At 40.6% G+C, this 18919-nt stretch overlaps 1 protein-coding gene across 1 annotated transcript; it reads right to left on the bottom strand.

The window, feature by feature from the left end:
• Window positions 1–2143: 2143 nt before the first annotated feature.
• Window positions 2144–14381, bottom strand: tfap2d (transcription factor AP-2 delta (activating enhancer binding protein 2 delta)). The gene is made up of 8 exons (XM_023953242.2): window positions 14000–14381; window positions 13263–13781; window positions 9391–9451; window positions 5916–6081; window positions 5263–5381; window positions 5046–5187; window positions 4791–4904; window positions 2144–3698 (listed from the first exon to the last, which is right to left on the bottom strand). Exons 1-8 carry the CDS (start codon window positions 14036–14038, stop codon window positions 3485–3487), a joined length of 1374 nt encoding a protein of 457 aa, XP_023809010.1. The 5' UTR covers window positions 14039–14381; the 3' UTR covers window positions 2144–3484.
• Between the last annotated feature and the right edge of the window lie 4538 nt (window positions 14382–18919).

Genomic DNA, 18919 nt, shown 5'->3' with positions numbered 1-18919 from the left:
GTTTTAGGGCCACGGTGAGAGAAAAATTCTGGAGGATAATTTTGTTTTAGTTCCTCACTTAAAGGGAAAAAAAGTCGAAATGTCGAGAATAAAGTCAAAATAAAGCAATTTTACTTTTTTTTTGGGTGGCCCTAAGACTCTCGTAACTACGTCCTAGAAAAGGTCTCAGTTTTTTTTTATTTTGACTAAAGACAGCATCATCATCATTAAAAGACCACTGGGAACACTTTGACTTTAAATTGTTTTCTTAACATAGCAATTGGAAAAGATAAAAATTATACCAGACTGGATTAACATAACCTTTAGCAAAAGTTGTTTTTTAAAATGTACTACAAGCATTCTCAGTCTATACTAAAACAGAGGCAGGATACTTGAAGCTTAATTTTTATACACATTGGTTCAATTTAGTCTAATGAAGTATTCTGGTAGTATAGTTCCTACGCTACAAGTACACTGTCTATAGCTATTCTTTTTCTGTTATGGTTGCATGCACAACTAAACATAAGTGTATTTTAAATAAGATAAAATAAGTTTTCATCGAGTGTGCAATCTAACGTTAATGCTAGAGGCTAATTATATGACTGTGTTTACAAGCACAAGACACGATATTTTCATCCGATCTTAAATACAAAAAATACGTTTAAGAAATGCTAATTTATGTCGGCATGTCGGCATATGGAATGTGTTGACTGTATTGGTAAAGATTGTTCCTGCAGTATCAGTCAGCATTTCTAATTTAAATCAAAGCCTTGCTTTATATTGGATTAAAATAATTGGGCCAAATTTTTCAGAAAAGCATGGGATCCACAAGAAAATACCAGATATTAGAAGATATATATTTATAATACACAGGTACTGTACTATAATAGTATTGTGAATGTACCCCTCAAGTTTAAAGACTGCAGTTTGTGCATAAACAGTCCATATTGTTGAGACTGGAGCAAATAGACATTGAGCATTTTTGTAACAATTGTGTGGACGGCCGCCATCTTTACACGTGGCCGCCACCATTTTAGATTTTTTGGCGTAAAAGCTAACACGCTTTTCTGAAAGAGGGGATCCTAAGCCAAATGAGGTGTTCGTACCACAAATGTGTGAAATATCAGGCCTTATTATGTTAGGCTGTGTGACATCGTTGGCCGTAGACGACAAATGACTCAAAAGATGCTGAGGCAACATGGAGATTCCTGCTGCCTGACGGCTTATTTCAAAATGATTTAGACAACTGAAACGCGTTACTTAAGCCGTTAGTTTATTTTCTTTAGCTAAGGCTAACACGAGTTTATACTGCCATCTAGTGTTGAGTCATGTTCATATTTAGCAATACAAGCATAAATGCAAGAAAACCGTCACTTGACCTCCACCTGGTTCAGCTTTTAGTGCAAAAAGAATTGCAAACCTGAAACTCTTCAGGATGTGGGCTATTTATTTTCTCTGTAGTAAGCAGTCTTGCTGCTCTGCAGAAAAGCTTCACTTCAAAAACTGGTTAACCCCCTCCTGGGGGAGACGCTGCACAGAGGATGTGTGTGACAGCAGAGCAAACAATCCCAGCAAGACTGGGAATATTCTGGTATCCTGCACCTGTGTCACTTCCTTCCTTTACATCTGTCTTTACCACCATTACCGACCCACCTGAGGGCAGCGTTTGCACTGATCCGGGGTGACAAACCGGTGCAGGCGTCACTGTAAATGCATCCTGTCTGATTATGCATGTTTGTGTCGCGCGCTGGATGTGACCTCCTTTCAGAAACGACTGGAATATTAAAGAGTCAACAGAACCCGTGGAGTCCTGATGGAGGCGCCGGCAGGCAGCTGCTCCTCTCTCTGTTTTATCATTAGGGTTCTTCTTTTTTTTGGGGTTGTTTTTTTAAATGTAAACAAACAGAGAAGCTGACAGAAGTCGCTCGAACTGCACACAGACTCCTGAACACAAAGGAGGCGTTTGAACTTCCCCTCCAAACATGAGAGGGGAACTCTGGCTTTTCATAATGTGGATAATTCCCTCTCACCGGCTTTGATCCGCTCTCCGTCTTTTGTCTCTCCTCATATATATATATATATATATACACACACATGTGTATGTTCACATATGGAGCGTGAACGTGTGTGTGCATGTGTGTGTGGTATGCCACGGAGCCAGGAATAAACACAACCGTCTTTATTGAACACCAGAATTTTAGAAGGATTTAACATATATATAGTCGAAAGCCTACAAGAAAAGTAATTTAAATATTTATATATATCTTTACAAATGTTCATGAGTCGGTTTCGCAATCTGGGGGGGCGAGGGTGTACAAAGATAGACATGCACAGGGAGGGGGGGTGTAACCATAATGTTACCTTTTACAAAAATGGCTGCGTTGGACCCATTTGTCTCCATTTTCTCTCAACGACCAAAAAAAACATTTTCCTTTTCATTCAGGATGGAAACAAAAAAATCATAAAAAAGGTAGAAATATGCCAGCTTGTTTTTGTTTGCTTGTTGTTTAATAGAAAAATGACTCAGAAGTCAGTTTGTGGTTTGTCCCCCCCCTGTCTGGAGGGGTCAGGGTGATTGGAAACATCCAAATGTTGCATGGTACGGTGGCCCAGAAGGTCAAATCACATCAACGAATCACTTAATGCCGAAACATATTAAACAACAATTAAAAAGGCTAAACAAAGAATTAAAAAGAATGACAACAGATTTTAGAAATCAAAACTAAATTCCAGAAACCAAAATGTAATTCCAAAAAAACAAAATAGACAAAAAAATAAGACAATTCTAAAAGACAAAATACAATCCGAATAAACAAAACACATTTCTAGAAAAAGGAAAAAAATAAAAGAACTGAAAAAGGTAGGAAAGGGACATCACTGATTGGATGATGACATTTGAGTTTTGAAGAAGAGGAAAAGCAGAAGAACGTTGATGAACTGTGGTAAAGAGTTGATCAGTCACTGAACTTTAGAAATGAAGATATTCCCAAGTAACTTCCCGTTGAAAATGAAAACAAATATCTCATCAGTAACTTCCCATAATTCCATCATACCTTTTTTGGTTTAATATTTTTTTTTGTTTTTTAACATTTCATTTCAATGTCTGCAAAATCTTTTTCTGAAATGTTTCCTTTTTTTGTGTCATTTTTTTGTCATTTATTTCTTTTTTTTCCAGAACTTGATTAGTTTTTTGGGAATTTTGGTCTCGATTTTGTTTAGATTTCCAAAATGTGATGTTTTTGTATTATTTGTTTGGCTTTTTTAATTTTTAAATTGTGATCTTTAATAAGTTTTTGCATTGAGTGATTTGCTGCTGTGATTTGACCCTCAGGGCCACCGTAGCACGTCGACGTGAGTTAGAGGACAGCCAAAGACCTTCGTCATCAGATGGAAGGATGCTCGCACACACGCTCACATTCCTAAATGCGGCGCTCCAAGGCACGGGGACCAGCCGGGCGGGGGTTTCCGTGAGGGGCCTGGGGCAGGGGGGTTTCGGAGGGCGGGGCTACTCAGTCTTTTCCGATTTCCCGTCTTTGCTCTGCGACTCGGCCGTTTTCCGCAGCTGCTGTGACTTTTCCGAACTGTTGCTGATCTGCTGGTCGTTGGCGGTTTTCCCGTTCGAGTTCTTGTCCAGGTAGTTGAGCATCTCGCTCAGGACCGTCTGGAAGGTGCTGAGGGCGGCGCAGACCGCCGGTGTGCCAAAGCCGTGGGTGATCAGGCTGTACGGGGGGGGGCAGACGATCATTAACACAAATATTCCATATACTTTTGGCATCTTCACATTTTTGGTTTCTTGTTGTGAAATGAAGCCAAAGTTGATCAACCGAGTGTTTTCATCATCGATTGTATAACAGAACTGGACTGAGCGATGTCATCCAGAGAAAATAGGTCACTTCCAGCTCCAACCAAACAAAGTCGATTCAGTTTTTCAATATTCAGTTCCGTTTTTTTTTTCCCAATACGGATGCCGCCACGTTGGAGCCAGACGACGTCAGTAAGCAGTGATTGGTGCAAGTTGGTCTGAGTTAACGTTTCTATGGCAACCACTCCTGCCAATCAGGAGTGAGCTTATTGGAAGACCACACCCCTATCACTGAAATGAAATCTGTCAGTGAAACATTTCAACCAATCAACACTAGATCACTTAGTTTTATTGAGACATCTGATTGGTGGGTCAGTTTATAGCTTCAATAACTTGCACTAAAGGAAAAAATATTATGCAAAAATGAGGATTACCAACAAGGTGTTAAAAAAAAGGCATCAGAGCAAGAACGGTTGTTCTGACAAATAGAGTGACGGCTGTTCATTTCTCTATAGAAGTCTATGGGATTCTGGCTTCTTGGAGCCAGCGGGTACTTCCTGTTTCAGTCCAGTTCTTATATACAGTCAATGGTTCCCACATCCATTGATTTGGTAGAAATTTAGAAGAGTAACCTTAAAATCCCATTTTAACTGTAAAACCTGCAAATTGATCTTAAACCTGAGGCCGTTTATAATACATTTCTGCAAATGAGAACAGAATGTAATAGAATAAAACTTTGTAAATAACACTAAAAATATGCTTAAAATAATTAGTAATGAATGTAATTAAATGATTCATCTTTTGTGCAGACAGATAGTATTGGACAGATTTGGCTGTTGCAACAGAGGGTTCTGGATCTTCTAACACACTGGGTTTGTATTTGTATAAACCCGCTTTTGTAATTTAGGCTAGGCATTAAAGGATTCATTAAATGAGGTCACTTCCCCTGTCATGTATGCCAAAGCGGCATGAAACTGAAAAACAGTGATGTGATTGTACGGCGTGTCACCTGAAGTGAGTGAGGTGTCTCTGGATGTCCAGGTCCAGGATGGGGGTGGGTCTAGAGGAGCCCAGAGGAGAGCGGTCTTGGCTCAGCAAGTCCTGGAACTCCTTACAGATTTGCCTGTTAAACAGAAGGGGGAGTTGGAATGGGGGGGGGGGAGTTGCCATCTGTCTCCACAGAGGAAAACAGAGCCAACTCCACACTCCCGTCCTCGCTCTCATGCAAAACCAAAAACTTCTGCAGAACTTTGCGTCTCCTCACTTTGTTGCCAGCACCATTTTCTTGCGCGCGCTCGTCTCTTTGGGCTCGCTGTGCTGCCTCGCCAAATGTTCCCCCACCGCCTTGCTGGGAAACTCTGTCTCGCAGGTGTAGCCGAAGTCCCTCGCCAGGTGGAGCGCCTCACCTGAGCAGCAAACGGGGGCTCATTAGAGGCGTGAGGCAGGTTCCATATCCTTCTGCGATAAAGAAAGAGACCCACCTTCCACCAGGGAGGTGAGGAGCGTGACGTTGGCCGCTTTCCGTCGTCCTGCCGGCAGGTTGAGGCCTAAGCGGTCCAGTTTTTCACGAAGACACCTGCCGCCATTCTTGGACTTGGCTCTGCAGGGCGGACAGAAGGAGAGTTTAGTCTTTCTGTGAAAACAATCCTGGTTTTTGCATCTTTAATGTGTCCACGAGCAGTTTCAATTCTTCCATTTTGAGTCTGGTTGAAAAAGAGTGGGGGGGGGGGGTCTCTAACCATATTCTCCCCCACCCCCCACCCCCTCCTGCTCTTTCTCTCTGCCTCATCAATAATCCAGAGCTGGCAACCCTTGCTTTCCTCCGTTCCTCTGATCCCCCCTGCTCTGGCCTGCTCTCGCCTCCCTCTGGCTCCCAGGACATGGCGGCGTGAGCAACGACCTCTCTCGCCCACCGACCTCTTTGTGAGGCTCAGCAGCCAGATGCATCCTTTTCCCAACTTTTCCTGTCTGATTCCTGCTTTTTTTCCGAGCCGCTTCTGCCAGCGGTCGCAGTGGATCCATGATTTATGAGAGGAAATCTAAGAGTCAGACTAGCAACCGTCTGCGATTCTGTGAAGCAGATGAGCTCGGAAGCTGGCGAAGCAGCTTCTTCTGGAGGCTCGCTCCGTCTTACCTGCGCAGGATGCCCCCCAGTAGGGAGGCGTTGAGGCACTCTGGCGGCGACAGTCGTCTCTTCACCTCGGCGATGGTGACTTTGTACTTTGAGGTGGAGCTGAGCAGGGAGAGGCGGCCTGGCACAGAGCAGAACAGGTCTGTGGGGTTGACTACGCACGTCCCCCCTGAGGACACAGGAAGAGTGGACAAAGTCCACCGAGACATGACTCCATTTGCTGCAGAACAATGTGAGGGCTGAGCAGCTTTAAGTTATGCAAGATGGATGAAAAACACCTGCAGAGAGCTGGATGTGCGTAGAAATGACATAAGTTCATTTTAAAAATGTAAACAGAGAAAAAATACATAAGATAGTTGTAAAAGCTGAAAAAAAGTGAGCGAAAAATGGAAATATTCACTGTTAAGATCTAAAATCACCACCTTCAGACCCAACTGAATTGGAAAAAAAGAAATAATTATTGTCTGAAAAGAAAAAAACTTTTAATAAAACTGAAATTTATATATTTTTTAAACTCTGACATTTAGTGGCATTTGAAAGACTTTGTGGTTTCATACCAATGATAAAATGTGTAAAAAAATGTAGTTTTATTTGTGACATCAGCAGCATTTGGCATCTGTTGCTTAGAAAGAAGAACTCCTGGGTTGTGATTTGTAAAGGTGTACATTGTTTTTTGCTGATGAGAAAATGAACAGAAAAAAGCAAATAAAAAAAATGTTTTTGTTTTTTTCAAAACAGATACATACTGGAGATGGTCTGATTTGGAAATTCTCATAAAGCAGCTTTGGAAGATTTTTCCGTGTAGAAAATGTCATTAAATAACAGCAAATATTCGGAAGAAAAGCTTTTTGTTTCAGTCAGATGGTTCTTTATCCATTATTCAGTTCATAATTAATAGTAGACACCACCTGAAATTGGTACTAAAGGGGTTTAATGAAGTTTCTTTTTGACCATAAATAAATCTTTTGGTTCTAATTTTTGGTTGATTTTTTCCTAGAAGAGCAAAAAAAAGATGCAGAAAATTATTATTTTCGTGTGTTTAATTAAAAAAAAGTTACTTTTACGCGAATAAAAGGGTTGAAATCGATATTATTCTTTGCTTTAATCAATATGTATGCCGTAATGTAGCTTACATATTTGCAAATGATCGAAAAAAACGACTTATTTGTGATCTTCTTCGCCTTCCGGGTTCAGCAGCTGAACTGAGGCCTGCCGGACTCGAACCGGTCAAAACTGTCTGTCAGGGCGCGCGCGCGTGAGTTCACGTCATATTAATTCCCTCCTAAAAAATGTTTTGATTCAAAGTAGTTTGTATTTTATGTTGCCGAGGGCGATCCGAAAAGAGCTGCTGCCGGTCTGCAGTCAGTGAGCGGAGCGCGCGGGCCCAGAGGCGATAACGGTATTTAAGTAACGGGAGAGTAGCCTCGGGCGGCGGCGCGAGCCGGATCACACGCGCCTTTTACGAGTTTACCACGGAAATTAAAGAAAAGGGGACGAGAGCCAAACTCTTTCTATTTTAACAAAAAATGTTTACGCCTACTATATTTAAGGGGGAAAAGGAGACAGCGAGCGAGCATGCGCAGTGGGGTGGAAAATGATTAAAAACACAGACGAATCCTCATAAAAGCGCAATTCTTGAGTGGATTTCTTTTGAGAAAAAAAGGGGGTTACGTGAATATTCATGGCGCCAGTCAGAAAGAACAACATTAATATGATCTCGGCTGAATCCCCCGCTCCTCATTTCCATATCAAAGCGTCCGCCCGAGGCGAGAGAAGCTATCGATACGGGAGCGCGAGGTAAAGCAAAGATTATTGGTTGTGATGGTTGCAGCGGCTGAGCTCAGGGCCAAATGCGGCGCGCCGTTAACCGAAAGTGATGGCGGAGGGATTCCCGCGTCAATCCGAGAGAAAAGCCCCGACACCCCAGCAGAGCTGATAAAACATTCAAGCGGAGACGCAGCTCTGCACAGTCCAGGGCGGAAGGAGACGGCTTTGATGCGCGAAAGTGCACCTGCGCTCACGCGGACACTGATTAGGCGTTTCAGATGTGCGCCATTGGGCTGGATACCATCAATAAATGCACAGCTGAACTAAACAGGAGCACTAATGTGATCACATTCAAACTTTTACAGTTTAAACATCCCATTATGTATGGAAGACAGGAAGTGACTTGGGCCGAAACATCAACAGTTATTGCCTAAATGACCCTTTACCACCAGACATGTCGCTGGCAACACCTAAAGAACACGTGCTCTTTGACCTATGGCGACTCCTCCACAGTTTCGAGTAGATCAGCTGGCTTTTCATCCTTTGCACTGAAACATTTTGCAGATGTAAACAGCAGAATCAGCCGATCCGTGTGGATGCGTAAACTCCTTACTAAAGTGTTGCATATCGGTGAAAAAGAACTGCAGAATCTGCTAGAATAACGTCAATTGCGTAAACAGTTTAAGAGTAACAGACGACAGAATGTTAGATTTCTCTAATTACATAAATGGCGGAACAGGTACAGTAGATGCGTTAAAGTGCGTTAATTGGGTGGGTGTTGCCACATAAAGTCTAAATCTATAATGTTATGTTCTGCACAGGTTAACTAAAAAGAGATTTTAAAAAAACACATTTTACTTAATGTTAACACCTTAATGTGACAACACTGCCCCCTAGTGGAACGTGACCAGCTTTAAAATCAGGCAAACTGTTTAAAAAGGTAAAAACTGTGATATGAATGCATAAAAAAATTGATCAGATACATGTCTGCATTTTCCTAACAAATTATTTTAATTATTTGCATGAATTGAGTAGGCAGGGCTATTGCACATCTGAATCCTAAGATTTAGCAAAAGCAATTCATTAAAAAAATTAAACTAGGTTTTTGTATTAATGAGCTGCTAAAAATTACACTTATCAACTTAAGAGAAAAACGTTTAAAAAGAAAAACAAACAATTGGTATAAGTCTTATAGGGCAAAACAAGATGCAACCAATCACTTCCCTACAATCAGAATAGCCCCGCCCACCAAATTAGCATACAAGGAAATGGGCGATCCGAATGACTACTACAGAAATACTTTATATTTTGTTTGTTTGCTTTTTGAAAAAGATGTTTGGATATAATTAATGCACTTTTAGACAATTTTTTTTAAAGAAAGTCCTCAATGCTCATCAAAAAACAGAAATACAAACCGGCATATTTACGTGTGCTGTCAAACACGGAGCTTCTCTGCCCGCCAAGTCAGGTTAAGATAGTGGCGATATTTCTACACGAACGCCGTGACTTTGTTGACATTTTAATTGTAAGGCGCGAGCGCTGAGTGACAGTCAGGTGCGCGCGCGGCGGGTTGCGCTGCCGCCGCGCGCTGACAGCAGACAAGAGAGGAGCGTGTTTGTCTGTCTGCTCGCTGTCTTGTCGTGTCGGCCTCCGGTGCCGCCGCAGACAGCGGGAGAGACAGGATATGAAAGAGTAAAGAGGGGGCTCTTACCTCTCCTGATGACGCCCCCTTGGCCGTTCAGCACGAGCCCGCACTGCGCCTCCACGGAGCCCTGCGGAGACACGCGCTCATTAGGAGGAGCCGGGGGTTAGGCTAGCTGCGGGGCCTCACGTGCCGCTCAGCCCTGCGCAGCCGCAACGGAGCCGCTAATTCCGTTATTAAAGAGCTAATCCCAAACGTGATAACCCTTAAGAAACCGTTTACAACGAAACACCCGAAAAGTCTTCATAGTTGACTATAGTGCCGATAATAAAAAGATAGGCTGCAATTAGCAATGTATTCTGGGTAAATTCCATATTAGCGATTATTTTTATTCTTGTTATTTATTTATTTATTTTTACAAAAAAACATTTTTCATGCTAAGAAAAACACAAGAAATGACACATTACAATTTTATAGTGAAACCTTCAGATAGTATTTAGCAGGTCTGGGTACAAATAAAGAGAGAAAATAAACACGTTTCTTTTTATTTAAATAAACCTTCCTGAACACTTTATTAGAACTCCCACAACAACCCCTCTAAAAATATGTGAATTTATAAAGCTTTCATGATATATTGATTGAATATGGATATACGTTGTTATGATTCAATAAAAATACTGAAACACTGAATTTTAAAGTTATAATAGAGTTCAAAGTTTTACAGCCTATAATGAAATATAAATATAAGGGGAATTTCAAGATTTAGCAGTAAACAAAAGGTTTTGTCATATTTCCAAAAATGGGAAAAAATACAATAGAATCACAGGAAATACATCTAAATCATTCCATTTAGCTTTAAATTTTATTTATTGATAAATTATTGTGTTTTTACATTAAAATTTTGATAGAAGAAAAAATCTGATGAAAATCCAACACTGAAATTTGAAATTTTACATTGTGTGTACATTTTTTTTTTTTTTAGATATTATTGAATCTTAACTGTAAATTTTAATCACAATATCTTTTAATGACTATTCTTTGGGCATTTGTAGTTTCAAACATTAAAAATAGAAATAAAAGTATAACCTGAAAACCTTTAGAGATTGTTTTCATGAATGTTTATTCATATATTCTTTATAAAAGTTTACTTTCACAGTGAGCTTGTATGGAAGACGAATCTATAGTTTTGGATCTGATAGCATGTAAAAAAAATGTGCCAGAATTTTACACAAGTCCACAGTATTAAAAACAGTCAATTGATGAATGTAAAGAAACAAATAATGTTTTTTTTTATTCATTCTCTAATTTCATATCCAGACTGTGTCCAAAGGCTGTTAAAAAAATCTGGTTCACGAAAATTGAGCTAAATAAAAAAGATGCATTAACTATTTGATTGGGGGAAAAAAAGGAAATTAATCCAACTTAATAAAGTCCATGCTTTTCTGCAGAGGTGGGGGTTTGGGGGATCACTTCCGTGTAGAACTGCAGCTCTTGCATGTGTGGAAACCTGTTAGCATTTGCTGCAGATCAGGCTGCTATCAAAGATGTCATCAAGACAGGAGAACATGCGCTTTTTATTCAGTCAAAAAAAAACACACTTAATTCTCCCCCCCCCCCCCAGCAAAGAGGCCTGGAGATCCCCTGATTCTATTAAACTCAAATGGAGGTGGGGGGAGCAGGGATCTTGTTGGAGCTCCTTCTTAACCAGCTCCTGCTCTCTTCCTTTTCTTCAGCTGCGAAACTAAAGTGATTATAAAATCAATATACAAAGCGAGGAGGTCCTGCGTGGATCCGCGCCGCGACTGAGGAGAAAGGTGTGGCAGCTGCTTTTGTTCGCGCGTGGAAATCTCTTTAACGCGCTCAAACACGCGACCGGGGCTCCACGAGACCGCATCTGTTCCATCCGCCCAGGTTCACGAGCTCTGCTCTGCTTTCTTATTTCCCAATCAAAGGTCAAACCTGCGCTCTTTTATGCCCCGAAAAGCTTAAATGTCGGGCTTTTGCCACAAAACTCTACTATTTTATTTCTTCCAAGAAAACCTCAAATCAGACACACATTATATAAATATGCATACATAAATATATTCGATTTTACTTGTCCAAATGATTTAAAAAAGATTGTTTTATGTTACATGTTAGAAGGAGTTGTCGTGCGCCAGGACGCGTTCACGTTCCTCAATCTGCTCCAGGAAAACAGTTAACGCAGCTCAATACAAAGCGTCAAAGTGTTAAACAGTCTTTAAGCAGCTTGCTCTTGACAGAATAAAAGCATGCAAAGTTGATTGACGTTAAGTCGCTAATTGGATAAACTACGGTGCTTTGTGGCGCTCGAGCCAGCCATTGTGCGCCGAGCCCCGATCCGTTAATCCGCTCTTTACCGGAGAAAAGGAGCAAGCAGCGGCTTTTCTTCGGCTTTTCTCTGCTCCGGCAGACAGCCGGACGGGCACAAACACGCGCTCAGGAACCGTGTGAAGCTTTTTTATTTACTCCATTCTTTTTTTTTTTAACATGGAAAGGGAATTATGTAAAAATATGGGTCACGTGCACTTGTGGATGGGTTTAACAAAAGGCTGGTATAGACTGCCAGTCAATTAACCTTTCAGAGATGGGCCCTGCGTTTGGATTTAGCCTGTTTGGTCACGTTTGAGCCAAATGATCCCAAAATCCAGGAAAATTGAGCTTTCAGTGATGCTGTTTGCTCAATGATTTCAATTTTTAAAATACTTTGTAGCGAATAAAGTTTATGAATATTAAGGCCACCCAATTAAATACCAACATGTAAACATAAACATATTTATTCCCCCCCCCCTTGTTTTGCATTTATTCTTTTCTGTATTTATTTTGTCAACATGCATTCATCAGGGGCTATAGCGTCACTGAAAAAAGGGATTGTTGAGGAATTTTGTCTTCATCCCTAAACTTGTGCTTTAAATCAGAAACTTTGCTGCAAAGTTGTTGTTTTTCCCCGTCAAATTGCCATTGATCTCTTTCCTTTTCCTGCAGCCACTAGAGGCCACAGTTGAGCCATTTCGAGGAGCTAGCATTAGGCAAATTTAGTTAAAAATGGACACGATGAGGAGATCTGCTCCCCACAGAGGCACCTCAGATGCTTCACATGTTTACACACATTTTATTTAATAAACCAACTACTAGAATTATATTTTATTGAGTAAATCAATATTTATATATTTTTTTGAATTGTATTTTCTTCTACTTCTCTATTTTCCTAACTATTTTGTTAGGAGTTTTTTGTTTTTACTTTATTAACAAATAGGTAACATACATTAAATACGAACAATAACCATGTAATCAACATTACCTCGAAGATCAATCAACAATGCCAACCAAAACATATTAACATAGAAAATAAAGAATAAAGGAAATAATATTTTTAATAATAATAATATATTTAGAGTATTTAAAATTTCTGTTTAACTTTTGATCTAATTATTAGGCCACAATTTCAATTCTACAACAATTACAAGGTTTTGTTGTAATACAAATCTAAATATAGCATACTTGTGGATATAAGTCTATTTGAATTAACTTCATTAAAAATAATACATTTACAACAGGTTTGTCAGGGTTTAAAAAAACATACCTTATTTGTAGACAAAATGATTTCATTTTTTTATTATTTTTAAATACTAATGATGCACATTTATTTAACTTAATACTATAGCATAATCCAGCAATTTATACAATGTATTTTTTAGTGTCAATTGTAATTTAATTTCAATATTTATTTTATTGTTGCCCACTAATTTAGCCAAATATAAACAGTGACAAATGAATATTAATAAATATAATACTTTGGAAATAACCACATTGATTAAAATCGGATTAAATTATATTTTTTAACTAAAACTAAATTTATGTATATTTGCTTGATTTTTTTTTTCTGTCCCTCGTAGCTCCCCGTAGAAAAAGAGCAGCGGTACCTGCAGGTCGTCCGCCGCGGGCGGAGGGAGGCCGAGGCCGGCGGCGGGCAGCAGCCTCTGGTCCGGGTGGTGCATCCCGACGCCGTAGGCCTGCGAGCCGTGTGACGTCATCAGCGATAAATCATGGCGCCGGTAAGCGTCGAGGCAGCCCAGCTCGCGCCGCTGCTGCTCGTCCAGGCACGAGGACTTGAGGGCCGAGCGCGCGCTGTGCAGGTTGATGAAGTCCGCGGGCTCGCCGTGGTGGATCTGCTGGTAGTACTGGCCCGAGTGCAGCGAGTTGAGGCCATAGGCCTCAGGGCCCACGGCAGGGTGGGAGTGCTGGAACTCGTAGTGGAAGGACTGGTGGTGCAGCGGCGTGTACTGGTGGTTCGCCGAGAAGTAGGGCGAGGCGAACTCCGTTCCCGCCGGCGCTGGGTAGGTGAGCGGCGAGGAGGAGGAGTAAGCGACCGAGGAGTTGGCCACGGACTCCAGACAGCCGAGCTGCATGAGCCGGTAGCTGTTTGATCCGTCGTGACGTATCTGCAAGAAAACGGCGAACCTGTCAGCCTCCCGAACCTCCCGAACTAAACTCACTTTTCCCCCCCGGCTTCCTTTCATCACCTGGAGCAGACCTCGCGCGCGGGGATTTAGAGGAACCGCATCTTCTTTATTTGTCAAGCTTTTTTCTACATTTTAATCAAATGTTCCCCCGAAAAAAAATCAGAAATAAAAACCTAAAAACTGACAATAGATCTTACCTCTGCGTCGTGGACAAGTCCAGGGAAGGTCGCTGACATTGTGCTTTCTCCCCCCCAAAAAATCCCTTTTTATTTCCTCTCCTATATAGCGAGGCCGGCTGAGTGAGAATAACAGCAAAAATAAAAAAGTCTTCAAATGTCCCCCCCCCAGAAAAAAACCCCAGTAAAAATAGCCAAAGTCCCTCCTCTCGCGCTCTTGGAAGCGGCGGAAAGCTGGCTCCCTCTGCACGGACGGGGCTGGCGCGCGGATTTTGTACTTGCAGGGGTATTTCTCGGCTGATGTCGTAGGTCCCTTGGTAATATGGAAGTTTTGAAAATGAAGCATCAGCAGCAGCGCGGAATGGGAGGACAATAGACGGAGCGGAACGTCCCCAGGAGACCCGGAATAAATATTGGATCTGCGGCTTAATAAGGAGCCCGGCGCCTGCTTCCAAAGCGTCCTGCGCGCGGCGTTTTCTGGACATTTTTGACGCTTTTCTCCCCACTGCTCGCTCCCGATGCGTGAATTCACGGGTGGATCGCGTGGTGTTTGTGTTGTTGTTTTTGTTTTTCTTCCCCACCCCCCACTATTTTTCTTTTTTTAATTACAATTGTAAGTTTGAATTTCATCTGATTTTCAGAAAAACCTGCGTGTTTGCGCGTTTTCCTGCTCCGCGTGCGTAAAGGTGGAATTTGGAGAGATTTTACATAAAGGGGTGGGAGGATTTTACTTCCACGCAGTCTGCAGGCGGGCTTTTTTATTTTTCTTATTGTTTTCGGGGAGTTTTGATAAATTGAAACATTTTTAACAAAAAAATATTTAAAAGAGATGTTTTTAAAACAAAGAACAGATAAAAAAATGAGAATTTTTGTTTTCATTTTTCTCTTGTGAAAATACATTTTTTTTCTTCCTAAGGGGGGGGGGGTCTTATTTTTTTTCATAGACTTTCTGCATTATGAGTGAACCGTGTGGTCTGAATAATTGTGATTATATATCTCCAGTCTGTTTTCACCTGCCTAACTCACCTTTGCACGTGCCCTTCGAGGGGAGGATCTCACAGCTGGATTTAAAGGGGAAAAAAATTCTGTTTTTTTTTTTGTTTCTTCTTTTTTTGTTCACATGTTTTACAAACTTATGCTTTTAATCTGATAAAACAGAAAACTTTCAAAATAAAAATAAAATTGTAAAAACAAAAAAAACGGAGGAGCAAAGATGGTAAAAATCCACGCACCCACAGAATGGGAGTCGCCCTCAGGCCACTAATGCTTTTATTCTGAAAAAACAAAAACTTTCAAACTAAATATCGAAATTTAATTTGTAAAAAAAAGGGGGAAAAGGGGAGGGGAGTAAAACAAATCAATGCGGGATGTAAAATAAAGAAATAAAGCCAAAGGAAAAGAAAGACGAGAGTAAAAAGGAGCTCATTCTGGAGAGGAGTGGAGGAGCAGAAAGAAGAGGAGGAGGAGAGGAGTCTTCTTCTCTCTGTTTCCTGCCATTCAAGGAGCAGCAGAGAGATAGAGGGAGGAGGGATGGGGGGAGGGGGGTAATAACTGTAACTCGTAGCAATGATAAACCCCTAATCAGGATTGTTTTTGGAAAACCCCCGCGCGCCCCCTCTCAGCTGTAACTGCAACCAAAGCGACTCGGTTTCATTAAGGCGCAGACGGGAGCGCGCAGACGCCGCGACGCCGACATCGACTCTTTAATTAAGGAATTGGCCCCCCTCCCCATCTGTTCCTGTCCCGCCATGCAGCTCGTCTCCGATCACTCCAAAAATTATTATTATAATGATTAATAACAATCAGATTAGTCTGAGTTCAGATTATTTTTCTTCCACTTGGATCAGTTTTTTCTTTATTTCTATTCAATCCAAGAGGAGTCGGGGGGGGGGGGGGGGGGGTGTTAAAGCGTTATGAAGGCCACTTAAAAAAACCCATTCTAATTAACGAATTGTTTTGCCTGCAGGCTTAACCAGAATGCGGAGAAGATAGTTTTTATCGTTTCTTTTATTGTTTTTTTTTTTTGGGGGGGGGGGGGGGGGGTGCTTTAAGAGACAGCACATCGTTGCATTTGAACTCCGCACATGGACTTACGTGGATGTGGTGCGTTCGCGGTCGCCTGACTCCATCTGAAACCCAAAGCTTTACTATGACAGATCACTTTTTGGGTTCTTTTTATGTCAAGGATGAATCTTCTGATTAAAGAGCATCTGCTGCATGACAAGGCCCAACAGTCCACATTTAAAATGGGATTTTCCACAAGTAAAATACGTATATAAATTCAAGAGGAGCGTTTTTTAAATTCCCAGCATTCCCTCTGCCACAAAGCCAACCTTTAACCTTAAAAAAAAAGAGCAGGAATCGCCACCAGTCATCCATTATACATTCATTTCTATAGCCTGCAGTCATCTGATCCATGACTGCATCTGGAAATCTTAATCCTCTTAAAAGCTCCACATTGTGCCTGATTGGAGCAGAATTTAGTTACAGATTCATATAAATCTTTATTTTTCACTTTCTGAAAACCTGTCAGAGCAGAAACTACAATGTCATGATTTTGGCGTATAACAGTCAGGAAAAAAACTCACAAAATTGTGTTTTATGAGAACATTTTTGTTCAAATCTGCAATGAAATAAAACAGCATCAAAAGTTTACTTTCAATTTTTAAAAAGCATCTATAAATAAACTTTAAAATCGTTATCAGGAGAAAAAGTAAATGGTTTGACCGGAGGAAGAAAAGATGTGAAGGACCACAAAACGGGACATGTTTAGAAACCTGCAGGTCTGGGAGCAGTTATGCAGATTTCCAGATAAAAAATAGAAATGAGTTTATTAAAAAGCGTCCAATCAACAGGGAAAAAGATGTGAGACTTTGCAGTAAAAAACACACAACTTCATATTCAGCTGTTTTGTATATAAAAAGAAAAAAATCATTTTATTTAAATAAAAATAAAAAATTTGAACCAAAACCATAAAACACAGTTTAAAGAAAATAATAATTCTTTTAATCCCATAATAGTATAATGCAATAAAAACAACTCTTGTCACTGTAATTGCGACCAAATGGATAAAAGGTTTGTCCAGCCAGATATTTTAATATATGATAGAACAAAATAATGAAATTATTCAACATTTAGCAGTAATATTTATTATTTTATTATGAATCTTCCCAGATTTCACCTTTATTCTTTGTTGTGTTGCACAAATTTACCGTAAAATTTTATTTTCCAGTTAATCCAACTTTATTATGTCAAGAATTTTATAAAGTTATAGTTATCCTTTAGAATTATTATTAATGTTATTGTTAAAAACAAAACAAAAAACATTTTTTTTAGAGTTGATTATTTTTTTTCTTTTAAGTACAGACCTAAAGTTTGGACACACCTTCTCATTCAAAGAGTTTTCTTTCTTTTCATGACTATGAATTGTAGATACACACTAATTGCATCAAAACTATGAATTAACACATGTGGAGTTATATACATAACAAAAAAAGTGTGAAACAACTGAAAATATGTCATATTGTAGTTTCTTCATAGTAGCCACCTTTTGTTTTGATTACTGCTTTGCACACTCTTGGATTCTCTTGATGAGCTTCTAGAGGTAGTCACCTGAAATGTTTGTCACTTCACAGGTGTGCCCTGTCAGGTTTCATAAGTGTGATTTCTTCCCTTATAAATGGGCAACATCAGTTATAAATTGGGACCATCAGTTGTGTTGTGGAGAAGTCAGGTGGATACACAGCTGATAGTCCTACTGAATAGACTGTTAGAATTTGGATTATGGCAAGAAAAAAGCAGCTAAGTACAGAAAAACGAGTGACCATCATTATTTTAAGAAATGAAGGTCAGTCAGTCCAAAACATTGGGAAAACTTTGAAAGTGTCCCCAAGTGTCACAAAAACCATCAAGCGCTACAAAGAAACTGGCTCACATGTGGACCGTCCCAGGAAAGGAAGACCAAGAGTCACCTCTGCTGTGGAGGATAAGTTCCTCTGAGTCACCAGCCTCAGAAATGACAGGTTAACAGCAGCTCAGATTAGAGAGCAGGTCAATGGCAGACAGAGTTCTAGCAGCAGACACATCTCTACAACAACTGTTCAAAGGAGACTGTGTGAATCAGGCCTTCATGGTAGAATATCTGCTTGGAAACCACTGCTAAAGAAAGGCAACAAGCAGAAGAGACTTGTTTGGGCTAAAGAACACAAGGAATGGACATCAGACCAGTGGAAATCTGTGCTTTGGTCTGATGAGTCCAAATTGGAGATTTTTGGTTCCAACCACCGTGTCTTTGTGCGACGCAGAAAAGGTGAACGGATGGACTCTACATGCCTGGTTCCCACCGTGAAGCATGGAGGAGGAGGTGTGATGGTGTGGGGCTGCTTTGCTGGTGACACTGTTGGAGATTTACTCCAAACTGAAGGCATTCTGAACCAGCATGGCTACCACAGCATCTTACAGTGGCATGCTATTCTGTTTGCGTTTAGTTGGACCATCATTTATATTTCAACAGGACAATGACCCCAAACACACCTCCAGGCTGTGTAAGGGCTATTTGACCAAGAAGGAGAGGAATGGGGGGCTGCTCCAGATGACCTGGCCTCCACAGTCACCTGACCTGAACCCAATGGAGATGGTTTGGGGTGAGCTGGACCACAGAGTGAAGGCAAAAGGGCCAACAAGTGCTAAACATTCTGGGAACTCCTTCGAGACTGTTGGAAGACCATTTCAGGTGACTACCTCTAGAAGCTCATCAAGAGAATCCAAGAGTGAGCAAAGCAGTAATCAAAGCAAAAGGTGGCTACTATGAAGAACCTACAATATGACATATTTTCAGTTGTTTCACACTTTTTAGTTATGTATATAATTCCACATGTGTTAATTCACAGTTTTAATGCCTTCAGTGGGAATCTACAATTTTCATTATATATATATATATAT

The sequence above is a fragment of the Oryzias latipes genome, chromosome 24 (genome assembly GCF_053564925.1).
Source record: "Oryzias latipes strain Hd-rR chromosome 24, Olatipes_Hd-rR_3.1".
NCBI lineage: Eukaryota > Metazoa > Chordata > Actinopteri > Beloniformes > Adrianichthyidae > Oryzias > Oryzias latipes.
Note: the sequence above shows the minus strand (reverse complement) of the source record. Positions and strands in the feature narration are given on the sequence as shown.